At 38.0% G+C, this 17,894-nt stretch overlaps 1 protein-coding gene across 1 annotated transcript in view; it reads right to left on the reverse strand.

Moving 5' to 3' along the window:
- Positions 1-17,894, reverse strand: part of LOC150079392 (integrin alpha-PS2-like) — a 514,720-nt gene that overhangs the window by 368,753 nt on the left and 128,073 nt on the right. The window contains exon 2 of the mRNA XM_090382299.1: positions 16,115-16,236. Coding sequence (XP_090238425.1) covers positions 16,115-16,236 — 122 coding nt within the window. The remainder of the gene's footprint in view (positions 1-16,114; positions 16,237-17,894) is intronic.

The raw sequence follows: 17,894 nt of genomic DNA on the forward strand, positions 1-17,894 counted from the left end.
GGATATTCCAGAAATTGAAGCTGATTGAGCAGGACAAGGTTTCTCATAATCGAATGTGGAATGCAATGTGCTCTCATCGGCAAAACTATGGATATGATTTCCAGTTAATATATAAGAGGAAATGAGCGGGGGAAAGAACTGAACCATGGGGGACACCACCATTAGTGGACAAGTCAGAAGACAAAGAGCCATCTCCCATCACCCTCAATGAGCGATCCGAGAGAAAACTCGATAACCAATTACAAAAAACCGTTGGCAAACCATAAGATGGAAGCTTGCTTAGAAGACCTTTATGCCAAATAAAGGTCTTCTAAAGCCTTTGAGATATTAAGAGCAACTGCTTGCGTTTCGCCGAACTTTTCCATTGAATTTAGCATTAGTATTAGTAATGGCCGCATGGTGCAAGAAAGCCTATGGCTTATGCTGTACCAGCTGCAAAAAAACAAAAAAAAAAAAAAACGAATAAAACAATGATAAAAAAAACTAATAATTAATAAAAGAAAAGGAAATTAAACCTATCATCCTATGCGTTTCCCTCACCCGAAGGTACTATCCAGATGATCTTTGAATTTCCCCAAACTATTAGCCTCTACCACCCATTTAGGCAACTTATTCCAGTAATTTATAACTCGCTGGCTAAAATAAAACTTCCTGCAGTCCAGTCTAAAAATCTCCCCCCCCCCCCCGTAACTTGAATCTATGTCCCCTAGTTGTAGCATCATTTATAATCTTGAAAATTTCGTCTTCATTCATTTTACTGATGCCTCTCAGAGCCTTAAACACCTCAATCAAATCTCCTCTAAGCTGTCTAGTTTCCAAACTATGCAACCCACATTTTCGAAGTCTTTCTTCATAAGAACGCCCTTTTGCCGATCTCACCAGGCGAGTTACCTGTCTTTGCACCCTTTTTAGTTGAACTCCACCAAGTGAATAAGTTATTTTGGGATTACTGTTTCCCAGGTATAATACCTTACACTTTGTTGGATTAAAGCATAGCTGCCATTTTTCTGACCATTCCTGCAGTCTATCTAGGCCTCTCTGAAGAAGCTCAGCTTGACAGTGATCATTAACTACTATACTCTACCAATTTTTACATCATCTGTAAATTTAGACATCACGCCCTCTATCCCTTCATCAATGTCGTTTATGAAAATTAAAAACAACCTAATACTGATCCTTAGGGAAACCCACTTCTTTCATCAACCCAATCTTAAGAATAGCCATTTATCGAAACCCTCTGCCTCCTGCTCTGAAGCCACCCTGCTATCCATCTAAGGATTTTCCCAGTGATTCCAACCTGTTCCAGCTCATGTGGGACTGAGTCAAAAGCTTTGCTGAAATCTAAATAAACAATGTCGAAATTATTCCCTAAATCCAGCTCATGAGTGACCCTTTCAAAATAGCGAACCAGATTTGTTAAACACCATTTTCCCTTTACAAAACCATGCTGAGTATCCTTGAGAATTTCAATTCTATCCAAATAATCCTGAATTCCACCCTTGATCGTTGCCTCCATGATTTTCCCTACCACTGAAGTCAGATTGACAGGTCGATAATTTCCCACTATCCCACTCTTAGAACCACCCTTATGTATGGGAGATACATTGGCACTTTTCCAATCCAACGGAATCTCCCCAGAGTCTAGTGATGCTCGCATAATTAGCCTCAATGGTTCAATGCACTCACTTGCTGCCTCCCTTAAGATTAAAGGGTATATTCCATCAACTCCAGGAGCCTTACTGGCCTGTAGGCTCGAAAGTTTTTTCATTAAATAATCTTGCGAAATTTCAATATCATTAATTACATATTTTTTAACTTCGCTCCAACAATTTCCCATTGCCACAAAAGGCTTTTCATTTGTATATATCGATGCAAAATAACTGTTGAGTTCATCTGCAACGGCAGCTGGTGTATTTATTACTATCCCCTTTCCCTTACGTAAAGGTCCGATCTAGTTTGTCCTGCTCTTCTTGGAATTTATATATGTGAAGAATTCTTTATCCCCCCTCTTTGCTAGTGATTTCTCATAAATTGTCTTTGCCTGTCGAACCTTTTCTGTGGCTCTATTACAGATCATCTTGTAGCTGTTATAGGCTTCAATACTTTTTATTGCTCTATCTTTTCCATGCCACCTTTTTCTGCTCAAGTAATGTGGCAACTTCACTATTCATCCAACTTGGAGCCCTCCTCGTGGAGTATTTTTTTAATGGTAAATACGCATTCAAGGCGTCTGTGATTAATGTTTTAAAAGAATACTACAGTTTAATTGTATTCGTTCTCTGTGCGATATCTATCCAGTTAATAGAGGCCATGTAGCACCTTAAGGCATCGTAATTTCCTTTTCTGAAATTATAACCCATTCCTTTGCCTTTTACTACAGCTACCGCTCTTCATCCTCCAACGTAGAACTCCGTGATTACGTCCTGATACTCGTTCCTCTCCTGTCAGCCCTATTATGTCATCTAATTCATGGGTGATGATGAGGTCTAGGATATTCTTTTCTCTAGTACTTTCCCTGACATGTTGATACAAATAATAGTCATCTAGTTGATTTAAAAATTTTGTTCCCCATGTCGAGTTTCCTGCCCATTTACTCCAACAATTAGAGGCAAATTGAAATTATCCATAATAAGACATTCACGCTTACTTACCCATTCATTTGCATGTAGAGACTTTCTTCATAATCTTCAAAATCACCTGATCTGTAGATTACTCCTACTCGCATTATACCTTTGTTTCCAACTATCTCATGGTTTAAGCATGCTCAATGCTGATGGGATTCTTCCTCTAGCTCAGAAAAATCACCTGAGAGGGCATAAATTCAAATTGAGGAAAGACAGATGTAGGATAGACGTGCCGAAATTTGCCTTTAGCCAGCGGGTGGTTGGTTGGTGGAACAGACTTCCATCCCTTGTGGTGGAGGTTGATAGCCGAAATAAGTTTAACGCTCAGCTGGACAGGTATTTAGAATGAACAGAGGGGTGAAGTGGAAGTGGTTTTTTTTTTTTTTTTTTTTGGCTGATGCTGCATAAGCTTGCTTTCTTGCATCAAATGCCTCTACTAATGCTAATGCTAATGCTATCTCACACCATACAGATTCTATACTAGCATGTGAAACGTCTGAATCCGGGAAAGCTATCGTCGCACTCAGGCTGCTTCTGCTTCTGCTTTTGGAAGCATTACCCCACCACTCCTTCTATCTACCCTATCCATCCTAAATACATTATACAAGACGTACTGAAACTCATCATCCCCTATTTCCGGGTGGCACCACGTTTCCGTAAGCCCTATTATGTCCGCGTTACTTGTTTTAACCAGCAGTTCGAATTCGCTCATATTATTGACGACACTTCTAACATTACTATAGAAACAATTAAGACTTACTGTTCCTGTATAACTACCCTAACACAATCCTTGAAGTTTTTTAGGCTCTCTTCCCTGGCATTAGCTACCCGCTCACTTGAAACGTTTTTGACCCCAGAATATCTAGAAAATATGTACAGTTGGGGAAACAGATAAGAACTCTTGAGGTATGTGTAAGAGTTACTTTGACCAATATTATCAGATAAACGCGTGTCAGTATTACACCCCCCCTAACTAGCAGTGCCCCGAATCTTTAATGTATAATCAATAATACTGGCAAAAACGTTTGCACCACCTTTGTTTAAGTGTATAACGTCTCTACAAAACAAATTCCTTCTACCTACAAGTGTGGGCCAAGCTGATAGAAATTTCCCCCTCCCCAAAAGCGTTGCAGAGTCCTTCAAGTCTTTAGTGAATCCCCACGGCGTTTAACATATAATCCATCCTATCGCGTCTGGGTAGAATTGCAGACACACACAGACATTGTGGCCTAGCTCTCGACATTTCCTCAGCATGGTCCTATATTTTTCCAACAAATCGTCAGATTGTGTATGTTTAATGTCATTAGTCCCCACATGAATAATAATATTCTCTTTACCCCCTTAATATCTGACAATCTGTTGGTGACATCATTAATAGTTGCTCCCAGCAGACATACCCTGGTTCCCATCCACCTATCCTTATTACAAAAAATAGCATTAGCATTAGCATTAGTAGAGGCATATGATGCAAGAAAGCAAGCTTATTCAGCATCAGCCAAAAAAAAAAAAAAAAAAAAACACCACTCTCATTTCACCCCTCCGTTCGTTCGAAATACCTGTCCAGTTGAGCCTTAAATTTGTTTAGGCTATAAACTTCAACAACAAGTGACGGAAGTCGGTTCCACCAACCAACCACCCGCTGGCCAAAGGCAAATTTCCGCACATCTATCCGACATCCGTCCTTCCTCAATTTGAATTTATGCCCTCTGAGGTGATTATTTTGAGCAAGATGAAGAATCCCATTGGCATTGAGCATGCTCAAACCATTCAAAGCCTTATACACCTCTATCAGATCACCTCGCCGGTGCCTAGTCTCCAGACTCTGTAATTTGCAAAACTTAAGCCTTTCTTCGTAAGAGCAACCCTTTGTTCCATTCACTAATCTTGTTGCCCTTCTCTGTACCCGTTCCAGCAGCTCTACATCCTTCTTGAAATGAGTCCTCCAGACCTGTATACAGTACTCAATATGTGGCCTAACCATTGCCTTATACGAGGGAATAATCACCTCCTTATCCCTGCTAGAAAAATTCCTGTATATCATTGACAAGACTCCATGAGCTACTCTTGCAGCTCGTCTGCACTGCTCAGAGAACTTCATATCTGCTTGCACAATTACCCCCAGGTCCTTTTCATTCTCCACCACTGTCGGTGTAGTACCGCAGAGTTGATATGTTGCTCTGGGGTTACTGTTTCCCATAGGTAGTACTTTACATTTGTCAATGTTAAACTTCATTTGCCACCTCTCAGCCCATCTGTTCAACCTTTCCAGATCCTGTTGCAGCAGCATAGCGTCAGTAGTGTCCTTAACAACCCTGCCAACCTTTGTATCATCTGCAAACTTGGACATTAAACTAAATATTCCCCGTTTCCTTGACAATAGAGTCTCCTAATAAAACAAAGTGCAAACTACTCTGGTTCCTTTTGAACCAGAGTAGTTTACACTTGGTTTTTCTGTTTTGAGGCCAGAATCGGGAGTGCATCACTTGGTAGATTGCTGGAGTCTTGAGTCTCTGAAGAGCTCCCAGATGCATTATTCTAGAGGGCAAGTACCCGTTTTTTTTTAGTGACTCAAATAGTTCCATCAGCGCACCAAATTGTAATTTAAGATCGGTGCAGTCCTTACATCGATCACAAAGAAAAGAATCCTCAGGTGAGCTATGATTAGTGACCAGGTCGACCTTAGAAAACATCCAACAGGTTCCGCAACGGATTAAGTCATGACTCACATGTAAAAAGTCATCGGCTATATCCATGTGGGTCATGATACCCTGTGACATTTTTAAGGCAGATCTCGTAATTACCATTATAAAATTAGCTAAATATTAACGAAAATTAACTTTAAAAAATGATATCTATAATATTACAAAAATCAAACTGTTAGAGGAAAACCTATAACAAAATAATCCAACAATATACTACATAAATCAATATTTAAAAGCAATAATCAACAGTAATCCAATCCACTAAACTGAAGAGCCCTGACGAAGCGTGTCCGCTCACCTCGAATGCCAACACTCGAAATTTGTCCAAAATTGGATAATATAAGCCAGAATATCACCAGTGGATCGACTCTGAAGGAATCCATACTGGCGACCGTTGATCAGACGGAAGGTTTCTAGGTAGTTTAAGAATTGGCTGTTAATTGATTTCTCCATTACTTTAGAAAGGGTAGAAGTAATTGCAATGGGACGATAATTGGATGGAAGGGATTTGTCACCCTTTTTAGGAACTGGATGGATATGAGCAAATTTCCAAACAGACGAAAAAACACCTTTGGAATAGGGCGGCAAAGAACAGGAGTAAGTTCAGAAGCACAAGTTTTGAGAACAAGTGGAGAAATACCACCAGGACCTGGAGCATTCTTAACATCAGGATTTGTCAAAATCCTTCTGACATCCTTTTGACGGAAGACCACAGGAGGCATTCAATGGAGCGTGTTGGGAATGGTGGGAGATGTTTTACCAAGATCATTAATGCATGAGTTGAAAGAAAAATGGGATGCTAACAGGTCAGCTTTATCGTTGGCTGAAGTGACAACAGAACCATCTGGTTTTGACAGAGGTAGGAGCAGAGATGGGAAAACGACCAGAACATTCTGGTCTCTAGCTTTCGCAAGAGACCAGAATGTTCGGTTACCATCAGGGCAAGAAGCAAGTTTTCTACTCTTAGCCTGTTCAAAATCTAGTTTGGACTGATTAACAACTGCTTTAAAATTGTTGCGAACTTTGATGTAGGCAGAAAATGAAACTGAAAAATCGGAAACAAGCCAATTACGAAATGCAGCATTCTTCTCTTGAACAGCCTTAGCACATTTATTGGAAAACCAAGGTTTAGATAAAGGACAAGATTTTAAAGTGGAGTGTGGAATAAAGGATTCCATTCCTACATGAACAATTTCACTAGCACGATCTGAGCAAACGTTGATATCAGCAGTTTTGAAACAGTAATCCGACCAAGGAAAAAAAGAATAGAAATCTCGCAGGTCATACCATTTTGCATTCTTGTAATGCCAAATATCACGAGGTTGGGAATAGCCATGCGATAAAGGCTCGATTAAGGAAGAGACAATCACCAAATTATGATCTGAGGTGCCTAAAGGACCACTGACTTCGACCGTGTACTTACGAGAGGTTTCCGAAAAGTAAGTTAACACATTTTTTTCTTAGTAGTGGTGAAAGGGAATGCGGTGAACAGATAGACCCGTTAAATTAATAACGTTCAAAAAGACTGCCAGTTCCGTGTTGCGGTACTATCGCCTCACAGCAGATTTGAGTTTGAAAATGGCAGCTACCATGGAAGTGTGCTTCAAAGCAGGTCTCTGTTAAGTTATTCGCTTTTTGCAAGCAAAAGGGTCTTCACCATGGACTAGTTGCTGTGTATGGCTAATAGGTGATGACAAAAAAGCAGGTTTGTTTTTGGTGCAATGAATTTAAAATGGGCCGTATTGAAATTGAAGATCGACATCGGGCCTGCTAGGTCTTCATCGAGAAAGACAGAAGACAACATTCAGCGCATTATATGCGTCGTTTCATGAAAACAGGCGAGTGAAGCTGTATGAAATTGCAGAAATAATGAACGTGAGTAAGTCGACTGTTCACGATATCCTTGGTTTTCGAAAGATGTGCTGCCGCTGGGTGCCCCGACAATTGTTAGAGGAGGACAAAGCAAAACGCATGGGGATGTGTCTGGAAAATCTGTTGGGATACAGAGACGAAGGAGAGGATTTTCTCGTTCGCATAGTCACAACAGATGAAACTTGGGTTCGTCACTTTACCGCAGAGAGCAAACAAGGCTCCATGACCTGGAAACATCCATAATCTCATGTGCGTAAAAAAATCAAAACTGTTCCCAGTGTCCGAAAAGTCATGGTCACAGTGTTCTGGTATCGCCAAGGCGTTCTATTGGTGGATTTCTTGCCGAAGGGAGGAACAATCAATGCACAGCTTTACTGTGCAACTTTGGAAAAACTAAAAGCCAACATTCGACGCAAACGACCAGGACTCCTGACAAGCGACGTGATTTTATTGCACGACAACGCAACTCCACACACTGCCCACACCACTCGTGAATGGTTGCGCCGTAATCGTTGGGAAACTCTGTCACAGCCCAGACTAACATTTTCGAACATTTGTTCGGCTATCTGAAAAAACATCTTTCAGGAAAGCATTTCACCACGGATGAGGAAGTTCATCAGGCGGTGCGATGTTGGTTACTGCGTGTGGGCACTGACTTCTTTAGTACTGGTATTGATAAACTGATCCATTGTTGGGACAAGTGCATCAATAAAGCTGGAGACTTTGCGGAGAAGTATTGCATGTTCACTTATTTCTTGGTGTGTAATTTCAACTTCGTATTATTAACCATCATCGAGAGAAAAAATGTGTTATCTTTATCTTACCTTTCGGAAACCCCTCGTAGAAGGGCTGTTTGTGAGAAAAAGATCAAGCGTGTTGGCTGTATGGTTACGATTGTCCGGTATTTTGGTAGGAAAATAAACAATCTGTGAGAGGTCATTAGTAATTGCCAAAGCCTGAGCATTTCGACCAGCTGGGTCGGTGTGAGTAGAAAACGGAAGCCAGCTGGAGTTGTGAACATTAAAATCACCAAGGAAAATTACCTCACTGTTAAGAAAGTTGGACTGGAGAAAGTCAAGTTCCAAAGAGAGGACGTCAAAGAGCTTCAAGTGATTAGTGGAGTTGGGAGAACGGTAAAGACAACAGATGAATTTGACAGGATGAGGTTGAGAGATTTTAAGCCAGAGAAGAGGAGATTCTAAATTACCAAGTCTCTGACAGGGAATATCAGAACGGACATATTATTATTATTATTATTAGCCATATGGTGCAAGGAAGCCTGAGGCTTATGCCGCACCAGCCTAAAACACCAAACAAATTTCTGAACTACCCCGAGAGAGAGAGAGAGAGAGAGAGAGAGAGAGAGAGAGAGAGAGAGAGAGAGAGAGAGAGAGAGAGAGAGAGAGAGAATAAAAGGGAATCACCAAGGAAGAGAACAATGATAATATCCAGCTCAGGACCCTGGGTGTGCCAAGCCCACACTCACCAGATGTAAGCCCGTGGGGTTATGCACAAGCATCACCTTTGGGGCGAAAGGAATCATACAGCGAATAATTTGGGCAACTGAGATGAGCAGTAGTTGAATCAACCGATAATTGAGATTCTGTCAGAAAAAGTATACGGGGTTTGGCAGACTGCAGGTGGAAATGGACATCGTTGAGATTAGAACTGAGACCACGTATATTTGTGAAATGAACTAGGAAGTGTTTAGGAGGTTTAGATCTTTTCGCAGATAAGCTTACTCTATTAGTTTGACAATTCATAGTTATTCAATAGTAAGAAAAAGTGGGGCGGACATGCTGTATGAAGTAAAAATGTTTGGATATTGCGTACATATGGTTAGAATATACTCAGATCCTTGACATAACGTGGCTTCGACAATGCCCCCCCCCCCGCATACACACTACTCGGACTCCCTCCAGTCACTATCTGGCAGAATAGAGGTGGCAAGATTATACACTGGCTGATCCGGAAGCCTCCTAGAAAGTTACCAATAGGTTCCGTCCGGTGTAATAACCCGCGGCCGACCTGCGAATACCGTTTTAGAGCTGTACCCTCAAAATGTAAGGAAGATTGGATCTCGCCATGACGTCCATCATAATCTCAAAAGTTATCAGTCATACTGAATGATGGAAGAGATAGGGAAGGGTTGACCGGAACTTAGCTCTGGAGACTAAACATGCGTTCCACCACTTCAAGCCTACAATAAGCAAATTTGTGATATTGCACCGGTTGATGAGAGTCATCTTCCATCGAGTTACTTCGCTCATTGTTTAAAAAATTTGTCCAATGTAAAATAATTCACAGTATCATTGCACTGTAACTTAAGTAACCGTCAAAGGAATCTCTAAACGAATTTGCGTTTTGCAATCGTTTACTATTTTCACTAGAAATAAGTTTTCAGGTAACACCAATCTTAATGTATTCAGTATAAGCCCAATCTATGGGAACATGGTGGGGATATCGGTTTAATGACGCCTACTCTTATAAGTGCCTACACTATGCAATGAATTCCCGTAATGTAGAGTTAAAACTTTTTAATCACACCATGTATACACTATTACTTTATTTCCTTTGGCTTACTTCTAAAATATCACTTCTTTATTACTGGAAACATATCGCCCGCTGTACTTTTATATAAAATTGTTGAAAAGCCAAAATTATACTCCTTAAATATCGCATACTTTCAATGGAATCATGGAAACAGCCAATCTCTCTAACGCCTGGAAAACGTACACAAAAAACCAATACCTAAAACCTGGAAAGACTACAGACCTATTTCCATAGGATGCAACCTATTAAAAACTTTTGAGAAATGCATAATGAAAGAAATAAATAATCAATGTTTTGGCCATCGTCCATCCTATCTTCACTCAGTCATTGAAAGCAGGTTTATTATTACTAATCTCCTGGAGACAAGTTGCAGGATCCAAACAGCCCTGAACAATAAAAGCCAGATGGATATCCTGTTCCTGGACATCAAAGCCGCTTATGACAGGATAGCAATCCAACCCCTCCTTCACTTCCTGGAATCTCACTGTTGCATTACAGGAAACTTACTCACACCACTGCGAGATTTATTTACACAGAGGATCATAATAGTAAAGCATGAAAATTTCAGCGTCCATCACACAGTAAACAGGAGTTCCCCAAGGAGAGGTGCTCTCTGTGACACCATTCGCCGCAGCCCTCGATCCTTTCCTCTCAACCTGCAATAACATCTTAGCCTATATGGACGAATTGAAAATATTCTTTCCATCCAGCAGCAATGATGGTGAGCATAACGTTGCTCGACAAGCCACCAGCAGTTAACTAATCTGGCCAACTTCCTCCACTCGATTGGGCTCGAAATTAACCCTCTTAAAACTGCCCAGATGTCCTTCTCCAGAAAGCATAAAAACATAACATCACCATTCTCTTAAATGGCCAAAACCCATCCAAAAACTCGGTCATCACAAGGATCTGGGAATTACCTGAGACAACAAGTTATCCTTCACTGAGCATTTCACTACCATTGGGAAGAAAGTACTAGTTGCCATCTGGCACTCAATACAAGAATTGGCTGGGGTTCAAAATGCTCAACTGGTGAAGGAAAACATTCTTAGGTACATTGCTCCGGTTGCCTTATACGCTTCTCTCCTCTGGTCCTCAGCTCCTGAAACGTACATTAAAACCTTTCTAAACATAGAATATTGGATACTTAGGTGGCTAAACAAGATTTTCCTGTTCCCCTTCACTGTCTCCAGAGGTATCTCTGGAGACAGTGAAGGGGAAGTAGACAGTGAATTGTATGCAAATATGGAGTGGACACCGTGGATATTTATTGTCACTTGGACAAATATTCATATCCTGGCCAAGCTACTGACAGGAAGATATGATGCGCCAGTACTTACAGGCACCATCTCGCATCCGCGAAGTCAGACGCAATCGTGCAGCCTGAAAATTAGGCCACTTCACTCTAATCTAAACTTCTTGAAAAGTTTAAAGAGGATGTCCCCACCAAATACCATAGAAATCATAAACCGATTTCAGGTTAACTGTGAAAAACTATAAGCTGGAAGCCATCGTATTTCAGTTACTCTGAGTTATGATGTCATCACGACATTTGGGTGCGAAGTTAAATAAGTTTTAGTGTTGCGAATGCTCCTCTACGAAGACATCCAGCAACGAAAAGCAATTTTTATGTTAATATAGATATTTTCTTTGTTACTAAACTGTAAATATTTTTGTAAATTTATCCTCGACAATGTAACTATATCCCCTCTGGCTTGCACGCCGTACTAGCGGCGATAGAAACTTGCAAACAACTGAATAAATAAATAAATAAATACATTACTATTTTTTACTGTTTCTAGTTTTCCAGGGTAACCACTTCTGTTTTTAGGTTAGCACAAACGTTTACGTTTTTCATCGACTTGGATATCAAGTCGATGGTTGGCTGCCTCATGGATATGGCGATATAAAAACGCTTATCGAAGTAACCGATACTTTAATGATGGCAACTGGGCGAAGAAGGCTGGGTTTTAACGCCTCTGGTGGTCACTTTTGTTGTAATGTAAACAATAAATAGAGTATTTTTAAACTTCCCAAAATTTCAGGTTAATCGTTGCCGTGGTAAACATTGCTGTTCTTATTTAATATATTTTTGTAAAACAGTAGACTTTCAGAACAACGGCACCTTCGGGGATTCAAGGTGCCATTATTTCGATTTTTCCGTTATCTATAAAGTTTTATTTTTAATATATTTAATGCAGAAATAATGAAGCTAAATAAGAAATAGAGAGATTAAGAATGCAATGTTATTAACTGCACATAAAAAACATAGACATGTTGACGATCCAATGTTGTATTTCGCCATTAATACATTCCTGCTTACGCCCCGTTCTATTTTCTCTATTATATCAAGTTTAGTCTGCGCGGTAGCACAGTAGTTTCGTCCTGTCCTCCCCACACCGGGTGGAAAAGGCCCAGGTTTGAATCCCGTCGATGACGCGAGGAACTTTTATGGGCCTTTTTTTACAGTCCGTTGCTGAGTTAATCAGTCTCAGGCGTAGATATAAAGTTTTTTTCTCCAGAAACTGTGCTGTTTCGTCCAGCAAAACAGACAAATCGCCCAGAGAACACACGCACTTTACCGTCACAATACACACGGGTATATGAATTCGACTCTCCAGGTAACAGTAATGTAATGGTTTGGACCATATCAAGTTTGTCATTAAGCTTTAATGTTGTTGTTCTTTTCTTTTCTGTATGAGGTTTATTAACGTTAGGAGCCATGGTGAGGGGTTTTAATTTAACACAAATGTAAAACAGCCATATAATCCGTGATATCAGTACACAATTCACTTTCAAAATGGCGAACGTAAACAAATACAGTAATCACGTGACTTTCGGTTTTCTTTTTCCGCCACTGCAAGACATTTGTAAACATCCGATGTCAATGTGCCGTTACTTCGAATGTTCCGTTATTTGTGGTGTCATTATTTCGAGTCTATTGTATTTAATTATTTAGTTTGCAACTGCGTTATACTTGGTAGATGCTGCAAATGTCCTTTTTTAATATATGATTTTTAAAATATGCTGGCTGCATGAGCTTTCCATGTGGACGGAAGTCAGATAGCTGGGCTTTTACCGTATATTGATTTTATTGCGCGATGTCTCCACTATATTTATGATTTAAAAGGATTCATGAAGATTTTATGTGTAAATACATTAAGCTTTTCATTTAATTTCATTATCAAAAATATTAATGTGAATACTTTCTACACTGAATTCAATTAAATAAAAAAGATTTAATAATTAGTATGTAAACATACTTCCATCATGCCGTTCGTATTCTAGACCACCATCAAAAAAGTATCTTTTTAAAGTTACGATTATCTGTAGAAGTGTTCTTCAACCTGTTTTGATAGCGAGTTAAATAAATGATCTGTGCAATGTACGGCGTATCAATCTAAAATTAAGTGAAAATAAAAACTCAAACCGAGACATTTACATAGACAATATTTGCTAACGAGACTACACTTTTATTTTCAGACCATGAGCCATTTCAAATTTTGCATCGATTTTTAATGACCTCCTCGTCTCGCACCGGTTAGGATCGATATATTCGGTTGATATTTCGTGGAACACATAAATCCAAGTTTTCAGTCGAATACACGTTTGAGTTTTCTGTTGTTAGTCTATTTCGTAATAACTTGAATATAAATTTCATTTAAGAAAATGTTTGCTCACACCAAATCGAATTTTTAATACAAGAAAATTTTGTTGAAAATAAAGTATGGAAAGAAAAAATAATATTATGATTAGATTCATTTTTCTGGGGATTCTGACGCAAACTTCAATTTCTCTGACCACAGACTTTAATTTCTGAACTCGATTAATTTCACTTCCAGATTTTTCAATTCCCAGAAATTTGTAATATTTAATTCCGCAAATATTTCCGGTTATTTCTTCTGGTTAAATTATAAAAGAAAACATGAAGCTGGTCACATATGCGGCGATGCATCTGTTTACTTTTGTAAACATGAACCACAAAAAGTTTGAAATAAATACAAGTTTTCTAACATGTTCATTGTGAACGCTTGAAGAATTTACCTATAGCGTATTACTTTTATATTTTCAGTATCCAAAGATTTATTTTAAAAATGGGGTTAATTTTTTGATCATGTAATTAGCGCAGAGATTCCCAAACTTTTATGCCTTTCGCCCCTTAAAATATTTTCTAAATTTCACGCGATCCGCCACTTTCCAGAACAAGTGAAAATAAACAGACTTTAATTTATATGGACGGGCTGTAGGAAGTTTTGTTACTGCTGAGGAAGGCGATGCTTCCGAAAGCTCCAGAGACTTTTATTGTTTTTATCGCTTTTAATCCGGTTTATTTTAGTGTATTTTATCTTAAGGATTTTATCACAGTTTTAATGTTTTTACATGTATATAATTTAATTTAATATAATAGCAGTTTTTGTAAATAGTTACTTTATTTTATTTTAATATGTAAATATTTTAGTTACAGTAAATACTTATTCTTATGGTTGGTGTGTGAGCTTATTTAATGCTAAAATATGAATTTTCCCAACCTCAAAGGCCTTTTTCAGGAAAATAAACAGATTTGACATAAACTTTAGCTATGAGTATACATACTTTTATAAATTAATACATTTAATCTCAACGACTGAAATAAAATACGTTTCATACCTGGATAAGTGGGATGGTTTGTCCATATTTCGTTAAATAAACTACTTTAAAAAAACAACGCGCGCACCCCAAAAACCAAGGGCGCCCCCAGGGGGCGTATCTCACACTTTGGCAACCTCTGAATTAGCGAGTCAGTCATATCACGGTGGCAAGCCATCTACTAACCATTTGGTGTTTAGACTGTCAACTATTTATCTAGACAAGGAAGTTAGTTTTGTAATTATTTAAATTTCAAGATCGAATTCACTCGACAAAAAAAATGCAGGGCCGTCCCTCAGTATAAAAGATTTATATATATATATACGGGGTAACGAATTACGATTTTATTATAGTTATACAATTAAATTGCAATACAACAAACTTTTAATAAAAACGAACAAAATTTAAACTGATACAAAATGTGCCAAACTCTCCACCTTATTAAGGAATCAATGGAATATATCATTACGAGTATGGATCCTGTTACAATTTTTTAATGTACCTTTGTCATTTTTCTCTTTTACTTTTGGAACTTCCTCTTCCCACCTGAGCCTTAGTGTAGTTGCACTACACTAAGGCTATATACACTATAGGATATGCCATTAGTATCCATTCTTTTTAAAGCGACTCTACAGACAATATGTTCATCACTGTCTCGAATACCGGCTATTGACAAATACATACGTTATCCTGCATTATTAATTATATAGAATGTATAACTAGTTTCTGGTACTGTACTGTTTAATTTGTTTAAGGAATGAGAAAGTGTTTGTTGATATTCGGAATTCTGTTTGCATGAATTTTTTGTCCATAGAAAGTGGTATTATAATAATGCATTCAGTTTCATAAACAAGTATAATCACCCCTCGTATTCTCGTTCGGCTCTATTTTGGCACAAAATATACTGTACTTGTAAAGTGATTATTTAGATACTTTTAAACACAACATTAAGGCGAGTCTTCTGTACTTGCCCGCTAATTTTTACTTGTGGCCAAATGAAGTACTGTATTGTAAAAATGTCAAAAAAAAAATATATATATATAATAAAAAAAAAAAAAAAAATATATATATATATATATATATATATACAGTATATATAAAACAACACTATACATGAACAAAAACAAATGTATAGTGTTATACTTAAAAAAAAAAATATATATATATATATATATATCATTCACAAACTGAAGAAAGGTATTAATCAATCTGGCAACCCAACTATGATATTGAAAGTAAAGTAAAAGAATTAAAATAAAAACGAAGAGCCATTTTTAATGCTGCCGAACTCGTAAGGTTATCTGTGCAGGCGACTACCAATTAGATCAATCTCTGTACAACTTGAAAATTCTCAAATTTTCATTTAATTCATGAATGTAATCCATATACGGTATTTTAATATTATACACATACTTTGTTAAGGGAAGGATTATTCATTTTTATTATTTTTTATGTATGATGATATATCGACACAGTGTCAAAAATAATAATAATTGCAATTTGCTTTTAAATAAACGAACAGTATTTATAACGGTTATAACAGCGTCTTTTGGAAATTGTTAAGTGAAATGTAAAATGAATTGCGTTTCCGATATATGTATTAAAGTAATTCAAAATTGCCACATATATATATATATATATGAATTTATTTAACTAGTTTGAATTAATAATAAAATCAAAAGAAATAGTGATTACAGTTCATTTAATATCGCTAAATAAATAACTATTGCACCTTACCAGTCGTATCAAAAGGAATCAGTGAACAAGCATCTGATACGTCTATCCTGCACTTATACACAGCGCCACCTGTAGTAACTTGTGGTTGATTAGTTTGTGCTTCAGGAGCGCCTACTAATAACCTAAAACATGCAAACAAAAGCCCAAAGTAAACATTACAATTAATAATGAGGAAAAAATCGTAACAAATAACAAAGCTTTGAAAATAATTATAACAGTGACGATTCAAATATAATAAAATGTTCAGATCTCACAATAATAATTAATTATAATACAGAATTAAAAGATAACTTATGGGATCATCATGTCTATATATGTGTATACATTATAGGAAGGGACTTATAATTTACAGGCTTTAGATAAAAATATTTGTACACTTACCCTAAAAAATATATTACACGGATCCTACAGGGAGAGAGAGAGAGCGAGAGAGCGAGAGAGCGAGCAAGAGGTTCGAAATAAAATTTTCAAATAACGAAAACCGAAACCAGGGCTATTTTAAGAACTCTCGGGCCCCTATTCAGTTTAAATTTTGTTTTAATTTTTAAAATTTTTCTCTGGGTCTCTCTTAGTCGCATTCCTAACCCTAAGTGGGGCCCTCAGTAGGCCAAGGCCCCTGACGTTCGCCGGGTGCGCCCATGCATTAAAACGGCCCAGATCCGAGGCTATTTCGGTCACTGCTGGGAAGGATTAAATATTTTTTGGGCCATTTTTGACAAAGAAAAGTTTATTACACATTATATATGGCGCTTCCATAGCCAGGTGGGAAGGAGCAGCAGTGTATTGCACACGCTTCTTGATTAGACCGGTGTTCGAGCCCGTCACCACCAAATACGGAAAGGTCAGGGAATGACGACCGCTATATCCCCGAGCAATATGGCCTTAGTTGCTAATGCTCCTAAAAACCAAACCACAACAACAAAAAAAAACCAAACATTATATATATGCTAGACTTGCTCTCCAGAATAAATATATATATATATATAATAGAAACAGACTCATTCTGACAGAAAATTTTACAATGAGAAACGTTTCTGCAAAGAATATTTCATATATTTTGTATGATGAACAGCCCCCCAAAATGCGTTATCAACAGCAAAGATTTATTTGTTCTGATCTTTCAAGGTAAGCTGGACAGAATAATTCCTTTTTAAGGACCGTGGCAAACGGTGATGAAACATGATTTTTCTAGCTTGACCCACAAACAAAGCATCATGTGTGTATTGGAAAACCCCAGTACCCCTGCTTCATACACGCAAGGTCTTCATAAACACAAGGGAAGATTTGTTTCTTTGATAACAATGCTAATGTTTAGGCAGAATTCATCTCAAGAAGTCAAAAGGTATATTGTATAGAAATTTTGAGACGTTTGAGAATTCTCAGGCGGTTTCTCATTAACCACAGCGGGCCGTGAGTAACTGACAAGACGTGCGCTTTTGATATAAAAGCACCCGACACCACACACTCCCACAGGTATGCCCTTTTGAAACTCCTTGATATCTTTACTACTACCCATAACTGCTACTTTATGACTTTGACTTGCATGACCAGATGCAAATTGCCACTGCTCTAGCTAGTTCGGCTTTTTATACTGTGAGCTATGCGGCATAGTTCATTATGGATGGGATGGTCATAATTCAGTGATCACTGAGTGTATATGGAATACGTGTATAGCCTTACAAGGCGATTACTTTAAATGGAACAATACTCGCTGCCATGAGTAAGTTCAGGTATGGTTTAAAAAGAAAAAAAAAAAAAAAAAAACAGCCTCATTAAGTTC

The sequence above is a fragment of the Mastigoproctus giganteus genome, chromosome 10 (genome assembly GCF_048544385.1).
Source record: "Mastigoproctus giganteus isolate SK-2022 chromosome 10, ASM4854438v1, whole genome shotgun sequence".
Lineage (NCBI taxonomy): Eukaryota > Metazoa > Arthropoda > Arachnida > Uropygi > Thelyphonidae > Mastigoproctus > Mastigoproctus giganteus.